This window comes from Enhydra lutris, unplaced genomic scaffold (assembly GCF_002288905.1).
Source record: "Enhydra lutris kenyoni isolate GAN:26980312 unplaced genomic scaffold, ASM228890v2 scaffoldscaffold12, whole genome shotgun sequence".
NCBI lineage: Eukaryota > Metazoa > Chordata > Mammalia > Carnivora > Mustelidae > Enhydra > Enhydra lutris.
Window position 1 is genome coordinate 24,009,653 of NW_019154096.1, and position 9,576 is coordinate 24,019,228.

The window sequence follows — 9,576 nt, forward strand, 5'->3', positions numbered from 1 at the left end:
GAGACAACACCTTCGTTCATTCTTTTGTTTGTGCATCCCTTTCCCCTCCCCCAAATCCAGAGGCATATTTCCTCAGAGTTACCTTTCCTGGGAATAGAGGAGAATAAAAGTTCTATTGGAAGCTGGGAGGGCAAAAGAGAGAGACGCAAAAGGCGTCAACCCCGGGTAAGACTCTACCTTTGTGCTCTAACTGGAAAGCTACCTAAGGTCTGGCTCCCGGCCCCTGGCGGCCACCACACTCACCTGGGCTTGGCCCTTTCCTTCCTGCCGCCAATCCAAAAAGGTGTCCGGGGTTCAATTCACAGAATAGAGTGCCCACCCTCCATTTTCCTGTTCCCATCAGGCAGGATCTGGGAATTCTTACACCTCAGTCGGCTTCCGGAGGTACAGGGTCCCGCAAGCCATTTAGGGGCGCTCCAGTAGAGCCCCTGGGGTAAGTTTCAGTCCCTGCCGCACACCAGCACAACTCTACCTTGGGAGTAAAGAGTGGCTGGAAACCTTGAACAGGTTCTTGGTAAGTTTTTTATCAAGACTGCTGGCTACCAGGGGTGCCAGAGATCTCAGCAGGAATCTCCACTCTCTCCGCTCGCCGCTGCTCAATTCCATGCATCAGGATGCCACCCTCCCAGAACCCGATGCATAAAATGCGCTCAGAAGACGGGCTAGCTCTCTAAGCACTCTGGGAAAATTCCTGGGATGCCCAGTTCACGTTCCATGGTTCTGAAGGCTCTGACCCTATGGTTGGGCTATTACTCTTCCTCCCCACATTCAACAGTTGCTCGAAATCCAGGCTAGTGGCGTAGGAGAAAGGTCAGCAGGGCCAGCAAGTAGCCCTAGTTGGAAACTTGTCTTTCATTTAAACCACTATTTGGAATATGACAAGTAGCCGCCCTATAAATAAAACAGGGAACTGGACCAATGATTTCTTAAGAGCCTTCCAGCTCTTACCTTCCATGCGGGTTTAGCTGACTCGCTCTCAGGACGCAATCTGCTCTGCCACCAGCCTAGCGCCACAGTTTCTTTGCCCAAATCAGAGAAGGTGCCCAGACCCCCTCTCCTTGGACTGAGGTCCACCCCCACCCCAGCCAGAGGCTGTCACCCTCCCCTCTGCGTAATTGAGTTACCTAACTGAGGTTTCTTCAGGGTACTTTTTTTTTTATTGGCTCAAAATCTCATTCACCAGTCTCTAAATAATCTTATGTACAAAATATAGACTTTCCCCCCTGCTGTGAAATCTCATCAATAAATACAAACGTGTAAAGGAGGGGGGCATATAATTTACCGTATCAAAATTCACTTCAAAAGATACCATATAATTTACAGGCTGATATTTTCTTTTTTCTTCTTTTTTAAAGACGACTTTTCTTTCTTTCTTCTTCTTTTTTAAAGGGGCGCTTCAGCTCACAGGGAAGCAGGACAGACACTCCGGAGGCAGACAATCTCTTTCCCAGTTCACAGCCTGGTCTCCCTCCCCCAGGAGCGCAATGGTTCCAAAAAGTGCTCGAGAGAAGGCAGAGGATCCCTCCGTGGAGTAAGGCATCAGAACGGCCAGAAACCAGCACTTAATAGGGACTGGAGGAGAAGGTCAGCAGCGTCTTTGGAGAAGAGAGCAAACGGTGAGAGATCAAATACTGGATTAAATCACATTGGTGGAGGGTTGGTAAGAGAGACTGACAGACATGAGTGAGTGTAGGATGGCTGGAAACAGAGGGTGTTTCCAGCTGCTTAGTGCCACAATCCCCGGTGCCTTTGCCAGAGACTTGGGGTGCCTGCAGGGAGGGGAGTGCGCAGAGCTTGCAATCCCCCCCTGTGCAGGCAGCAAACAGAGGGCTGAAGCTGGCGCTGTGAAGAGGAACCGGGAATTGAACCCAGCTGTTACCCTCCTAGGCGCCTAGGCTCCCCCCCCCCCCCATCAGGGAGCCGGAGACTGGAGGAGAAAGTTCACCCTGGGGCCGCTGCAGCCCCGGTGGGTCCCTGACTGCCTCTGTGGCCCCCCACCCACAGCCAAGCACCCACCACCCAGCGGCTGACAGGCTCCTTCATAGGAAGTCTGAAAGAGCTAGGGCGCTGGGGCGCAGACCGGCAGGAGAGGCAGGTGCCTGCAGCCCGTGACGCTCCTCCAGCGAGGCGGCGGGGCTCAGGCTGCCCGCCTGGGAGACCGGGGAGTAGAGGGAGCCCCAGTCTCCCGGAGAGCTGCCGTCCTGGCAGCCCAGCTCCTCGCAGGGCGGTGTGGGAGGCTGCAGCCCGTAGAGGCTATGGTCTGCTATGCGCAGCGCCTGCGTCAGCGCCCAGATGTAGTTGTGCGCGAAGCGGAGCGTCTCGATCTTGGTAAGCTTGGCATCGTCGGGAAAGGTGGGCAGGACGCCGCGAAGCGCATCCAGGGCCGAGTTGAGGTTGTGCATTCGATTGCGCTCGCGGTCATTGGCCTTCTTGCGCCGGCTCCGTCGCTGCTTGCTCAGAGCCAACTCACTCTTGGGCCGGCTGCGCCCCCCGCGTCTCGTCCGGAGCTTCCTCGAGGCCCCTCGGCAGCCACCCCCTTCCTCGTCGGCACAGTTCCCCCGCACTCGAGCTGGGCTGGTCGGAGTCGACGCCACGCAGATCACTTCGTCGTCGAAGACGCCCTGGAAGGGCTGCTCTGTCTCCTGGGTCACTTGGACAGCTGGCGCACCCGAGGGATGAGGCGTCATCCTGCAGCAGGGGAAGAGGTCGGGGTAAGCGTGGGTCCAACACCCTAGCGCAGTTCCCTATCCCGGAGCCAAGTGGGAAAAAGCCCAGAAAGAGCCACCTCCCCCTCCCGCCGGATCAGAGGACCCTTTTCCCCCTCCAGCCCTCGCTCTGTGGCCTCCAGGTGTTACCTTGTTCTCACGCGCAAAAGGGTAGAGAGCAGGGCGGGGGGTGGGCAGCGAGAGCAATTGGTGAGATGAGCTGGCCTTTTCGTCTGCAAGCCCGGCTGAGAGAAGGCGCCGCTGCCTGAAGTTTCCCCAGCTCCAGGAAAGCGAAACGCAAAGGGGGTCCCGGGCCACCGTTGCTATCTTAGGCGCGGCTGCGAGACCACTCGGATTTTCTGAGCCGCAAGTCGTGTGCCCCTTGGCACGCTTTATCTGCTCGGCCTCAGCCAGGAGCGTGCCTGCCCCATTGCTGCCCGAGCCGCCGGCCAATCAGCGCCGGGGCCAGGGGGCCTCGCCACGCGAGCCCGCTCCTCCCCCGCGGGGCACAGCTGGATTCCGGACAAAGGGCCGGGGTCGGGGGAGGGGAGCGCCACTCTGTTTGCTTTCCTCTCTGCGGGCTCCATCCCAGCAACTCTCGGTTCCTCAAAGAGCCTCGCCCAGTGAGAAGAGCCTCGTCTGGCTCCCGTCTGGCCGTCCCAGACCGCTTTGCTCTTATTCTGTCTTTCCTTGGCATCTGTCCAAACCCTTTTTTGGTACCCCACAGAGGGCTTTGGGAAGCCTATAGGGTTGGTTAATTTCCACGTGTTACACACGGGGACATTAAGGCTCAGAGAAGGTGGCGGCTCGCCCCAAATCTCTCCGCCAGAGATAGGACAAGGAGCAAAGTGTTGTGACTACTCGCTTGGAGGAGTGCCCCTAACTCCAGTTGCTGCCCTGCTCTCCTGCCCTCAGGCAGGCCAGGAAACACACACTGGGTGATGTTTCCCTGACCCTCTCCTTGCTGGGAGGTGGGCACAGGGCGACCACAGAGAGAGTGATTCTGCATATGTCTCTGCCACTTAGAGACCTTCCCTCGGGGTTAGGAGCCCCCCTACCCCACCTCCCACCACCGTGTCTGGAGATGAGGCACTTAGAACCTCTCCCCCCACCCCCAATCTCCTTTCAGGAACCGGAGATGGCCATGGTGGGACCTCTGGTGACATTCCACCACTAGTAGTCATGGACAGCCCCCTCACATTTCGGCCAGGGCCTATGGGGAAGGGCCCAGGTGAGGATGGGTCAGGAGAGGGCCAGGAGCTCAAGGTCAGGCCTTGTCTTCTAAATGCCCGAGGTTTGCTGGCCCAGCGAGAAGCAGATCCCGTCTTCCTCCCCTCCATCCTCCTGCCCGATCACAGGAGAGCAGGCACTGCTGGCACTCACTGGACCAGCCAGTGCCGCAGTGTTGGGCCGGAATCCGGCCCTGAGCACCGGGCAGGGACTCTGAAGTCCCCTGTTATCGCTGTCTGGAAATCTTTCCAAAGTGACACTGAATGCATCCTCCCTCCTTCCTTCCCCGCCCTTCCCTTTTGTCCCCGCCTCGGACACCCCGTGGTCTTCTGCTTCCGGTCACTCAGGGTGAGGGGTCGCGGCTTCCGCTGCTCTCTCTTGACCAGGACGTGTCTGGTGGGGAGGAGGGGGAGCCGAGGGTGGGAAGGGTGGGGCCCGCATTACATCTCCGCAGGCTGCGATGGCTTTACTTTCCAGCAGATGCAGATAGGCAGTGCCTGCCGGAAGCTGGCGGAGGGGCGCTGGACCCGGCTGGGAAACTGAGGGGATGGGGTGAAGGGAGGAGGTAAGTCTGCGGATCTGCCCCGGGGACTGCCTCTCCACACCCGCCCCAGCTGCTTGGAGGGCACAGTTAACTCCTGGGCAGGGAGAGGATGGATACTTTGGGAGTCAGGGAGAGAGAGCTCCAGGACTGTATGGGGATGGGGGCGCTGTCTTCCAGATCTCAGCCAGTGGGCTCTTAAGCAGATGCTCCTTCCTTTTCTGCCTTCCATCTGAAGCTAGGGGTCAGGCTCAGGAGCAGCAAAGGGAATGAGACTCACGGGTTCCACATTTTGCTACTGCTCCTTCTTTAGGTCACTAACTGCTCCAAATGTGTTTTCTAGTCATAAGAATGAGAACCCAAGGCCCTTTTTGCAGATGGAAAAGTCAAGACCCAGAAGGGGAAGGGACTCACCCAAGGTCACACAGCAAGTTCTACTGGAACCACATGGAATTCAGGTCCTAAGACTCTCACTTGTAGATTCACCCTTGTACCTGCTGCCTCTTCCTGATTGGGGAAAATATATATTTTTTTCAAGGCAAAACCAGAACCCCAAAGTGCAGAAAATAGAAGTCCCGTATCTTTGACAAAGACAGGGTCAGAGTAGAAAAGGGATAGGGGCCCCATCTCCCAGTGCCAAGAGGAGCCAGCGTCCACCCATGTTCCATCTCTCTACTTTCCTGCCCCATACACCTGCCTTGCTTGATTTCTGTTATCCTGCAAATTATGAACTGACAGGAAATCCAAAGCATGCTTCCCTAGGGCTTCCAGACCCAGCCCCTCTCCAGGGAGTGAGCCCTGGCTATAAAGGATCAAGACATCCGTACGGGTTGCAGGAATCCTGGAGAGCAGCTGGAAACCAGGACTCTCGTCCAGCAGTGGCCCTGAGATAAAAGGCATAAAAGGTAAAGGCGACTGGCTTGGCTCAGTTTTGCCGCAAGCGGCTAATGGGTACTGGCAAGAGCGGAAGGGTGAGCCTCCTGCACCAGGGTAAGATTCTGGGCATTCTTGAGAACCTTCTTATCTGGGAGAGAATTCTGGGACCCACTTGGAATTCTTATCCAGCTTCCCCGGAGCAGCTCCGGCCCAGGGCTCTCTGGGGCTTTGCAGGCAGTAATCACCACTACTTTGCGCAAAAAAATAGGGCGAGGAGCGCGCAGCGTCCCGGAGCAGCGGTCTCCTTGAGGAACGCACCAACTCTCGGCAGACAGCCCTTCTTCTGGACAGGAGGGCAGGGCCGGAGGTCACAGAGTCCTGGGGGATTAGAGATCCGGGATCCACGTCCTCCCTCTCGCTGCTGGGGACGCACAGACCTCTCTCCAAAGTCAATACCTGTGCTTCTGGCGGCGGAGGCGCAAACAGTGACAACTCAGTGCGCGCCGCCGGTGTTTGGGAAACGGCTCTTCCCGCGTGGAGCAGAGCCGGTTCCTGAAGCCTCAGGCCAGCCACCGCCTGTAAAGTCTCCCAGACGCGCGCGCCTCTGCTCTCTGAGACCTGGGCAAGCCTGGAGGCTGAGGCGGCCCAGGAGACAGGCGACGGCCTGACGCCTGGAGACCGCGGGCAGATTGGAAAAGAAGGAAGGCAGCGGTCCGCCCTGCCGCCTTCCTGTCGGCGGGGGGAATCTTAGCAGTGACTGGGGGCTCTTTGAGAAACAAGCGGGAGAGAGGGGGGCCATGGGAAGCTGAATAGCTAATGGCTTGCCAGAGGAGGGGGCTTCTTTCTCTCGCCTTCGCCTAGGCGCTGAAAGAGGGGAAGACAAAAATCTGGCGAGCGAGCTGCCTGGGCCGAGACTGGCCACTTCAAACAGCCCTTCAAACAAAAGGAGACGATGAAAAGAAAGCCCCACCTGTCTCCAGTGTTTGCTAAAATAATAATAAATAGATTTCGTTTAATAAATAATTACAAGAGATTGTAAAGTGGAGTGCTTTGGAAAACATCTACCGCGGGAGTCCCGCAGCCAGCCGTCACCTGCTCCCAAGGCGGACAACTTTATTGTTAAGCCACCCCCCAACTAGTTTGCCTCTGATAAACTCTCCCTCGTTTTCACAATGACTGTTTACTCATAGTTAGCACAATATTACCTTTGCCGTGATAAACCCAGAGAGGGGGAGACCTGGCCCCTGGCCCCTGGGCACACCTGTCCCAGAAGCTGACACATGGATTTGGCACCGAGCAGGCCTCCCCCCCGGGGGGGCCCTGCCTCCGTGTACATTGGCCCAATTGCCACCCATTTATAACAGGTTGATTGCAAGGCCTATCTCGGTCCTATTTGTCTTCTTTTATTGAAAGCATATGGTCTCCAGGGGCTCACCAGCCCCATATTTCATCTGCCGGGAGCTGGGGCGCTTCCGCAGGCTGGTGCTGCCCAGGCGCGCTGCTCCCTACTCAACGGCTGCTGCGCCAGCTGAGGGGATGGCGGAGGTGGGGTGGGGAGAGATAAGACGGGCTACTCATTCGCCTTGGGAGAGAAGCCATTCCCTCAGAGACGACTCCTCCCCCGGAGCAGAGACCTTGTGCGCTCTTGAATGGGTGGCTGGTTCTTTTTCTTGGGTAGGTGAGAGGGCGCCATATGCCACCCCCCGGGGCGTAGGAGGGAGCTCCATCCCAGGCAGCCCTCTAACAAAGGCAAGAGAGGGCCCGGGACCTCAGGAGAGCCCGAGGTCTTTATTTCCAAATCCCCCTCCCTGCCCAGGGCCGCCTCCCCCCCGGATGTCCGTAGCTCGCGCAAAGCGCCTGGAAACAAAGTGTCCACATTATCCCAGCCGCCGGCGGAGACAGTGAATGCGTGAAAAGGTGCATTGCACCAAGACACCTGTTGGAGCGGCGCCTCTTCTCAGAGCCTCTCTCTGTTCTGCCCTCGGTCAGCGGGAGGGGTAGGGGGTTGGGAGGAGGGAGAGATACTGTGATTTGTGGCGACATATGTTGAGCAGATTGGTGTGTACTCTTCACAGGGACACACGCATCCTCGCTCCCATACACACCCCGCGAGAAGGAGCAGCTGCTCCGCTCACCTTCTCCCGACATAATACCTGGGCCAGGCGCTTTGGCGTGGCCTTTTGCGACTCCCGCTCTCCCCTACCCCCTCCGCCTTCCACCCCCACCTGCTGCCCCCATTTTGGCAGCTTCGCTGTAGGACGTTATTGTCAAATTTAACAGATGCACGTTTGTTCCCAGCGCTTGGTCTCAAACACACACACGCACACACGCAAGCATCCACAGAAAACTCGACCGAAGACACAGATGCGGAGCGCAAGATGTCCATATGCCGGCTCCCGCCCGCCAGGGCTGGGGAAACAAACAGAACTGTGCGATTTTCTCTCCCCAGCCCGGAAGAAACCGAAACAGCCGCGGGCGGGGAGACCACCTCCAGGCTTCTCTAACTTCGCGCTTGCCCTTTGGCGCGAGGGCGCACCGCGGGGCGCGGCGCTGGGAGCCAGGAGAGCGCACCGCTTGGCGCGGAGCGCCAACCCTGAGGAGGCAGGAAAGGGGTCCCTGGCAGGAGCGGAGAGGGCCAGAAGCTCCGGAGGTTCCGGTAAGGCACTACCTGACCTCTGGCCCTCGCTTGACCTCCGGGCTTCTCAATTCCTAAATGGTGAAGATGCCTCCGTATTCCGGGATTCCCAAGAGTGGACATGCACCTAAGGCGCACTGGGGGCAGGCCGGTACCCCTGGAGGAGTTCGTTTCACACACGTCTGCCCACTTACCTCCTTGGTGCATGCAAGTTCACCAAGCTGGGCTTTTCTAACAGAACGTGATGAGGAGACCACTCGATGGGGGCTGGCGGCCCTGGCTTTGCCACTATCCTCCTGCCCCCAGGAGAAAATTATTTCACCTGGGCCTGGTTCCTATCCAGTAAAGGAAATTTTCTTTTCAAATTTTGCAAAATTTGGAAATCTTGGTTATCAATGGGTCTCAGGCTGTGAGATGAGGAAACCAGGAGAGAGCATACCCCCTCCTCTAATCCTGCCGCAATCCCCACCCTCGGTTTCCCAGATCTGAGTTTCTGGCCAAAGGGTCTTTCACCAACAGTTGAGGTCCTGGGGGCCACTTGGTAGTGGGGAAAGGTAGGCACTGAGGATATTAGGAAACTATCCTCTGTTCCCTCCATGTTCCAACTCTTGGGGCACCGGGGACTTTGGGCCACTGTGACATTCAGTAGCAGCATGCCTACTAATGCCAGGCTTCCAGACTTTCATTTCTTCCAGGGCTGAGGTAGAGCTGGGAAGCTGGTGGTGGGTGTGTGGCTCTTTTTTATTTTATTTTATTTTATTTTATTTTATTTGAAAGAGGCAGATCACTCTCTCAAACCACCTCCAGGGGAGCCAGGAAGAGATTTTCCTAATTCCCACTTTACTTCCCAGCATTCTGAGGCTCAAGGTCAGGGCACTCCTCTTCTCTTGTGTCCATTCTAGCTAGCTGGTAGAGAATCTTCATTGTGTCACCTTCCCGGCCCCCTACCCACTACTCACACTCCAGGATCTCCATCCTGCCACCCTCTGGAGTTTTGTGGAGGTGGACAGGTCTGTCAGGGTCTTGGGGGTACAGGAGCTGAAGAGTTTGGCAGCAATAAATAATGGAGACTTTCCCTTTCTCTCTTGTTTTTCTCTTTGTATGGCTTCCACAGCTTCTCCTAGTTCCCATCAGGGCTATGGAGCTGGGACGAGATTTACAGAGCATTGAAAGTGAGGACCTTCTTAAATGTGGTGCCTAGGCACCCCACTTGCCTCACTCCAGCCCTGCTCTGCTGTGAGGGTAATGAGTTTCGTATCGCCCCTTGCTTAGACCTAAAAGCAGTTGGTCCCAATTTTTTTTTTAATTAAGTGGCATTATCAGAAAACTAGTTCAGGCACACCCTTCAAAAACATAATGGTATGTTATTATATATAATGATATGTTACAATAACTGTTCCTTACTCTTCACATTTATATGCAATATAAAACATATGCAAAATAGGGTTTATTATAAGTTACGGATGTCTTTTGGTACCAGGCAGAAAAAGTAGTGGAGAAGAAAATGTGATTTTGAGCCATGCACCCTGGGTTTCAGTGTGGACTTTCACACCTCATAGCTGTGTAAGCTGGGCCTATCGACTCAGCAT

The 9,576-nt window shown here is 56.2% G+C and overlaps 1 protein-coding gene across 1 annotated transcript; it reads right to left on the reverse strand.

Moving 5' to 3' along the window:
* Positions 1 to 2,039: 2,039 nt before the first annotated feature.
* Positions 2,040 to 2,687, reverse strand: LOC111144678 (neurogenin 3). Its single transcript, XM_022499082.1, has one exon. It carries the CDS (start codon positions 2,685 to 2,687, stop codon positions 2,040 to 2,042), a length of 648 nt encoding a protein of 215 aa, XP_022354790.1.
* Positions 2,688 to 9,576: the final 6,889 nt, after the last annotated feature.

What these genes read in the sequence shown, in the direction of transcription:
- LOC111144678 (XM_022499082.1), bottom strand. Translation starts at nt 2,687, where the DNA reads ATGACGCCTCATCCCTCGGGTGCGCCAGCTGTCCAAGTGACCCAGGAG.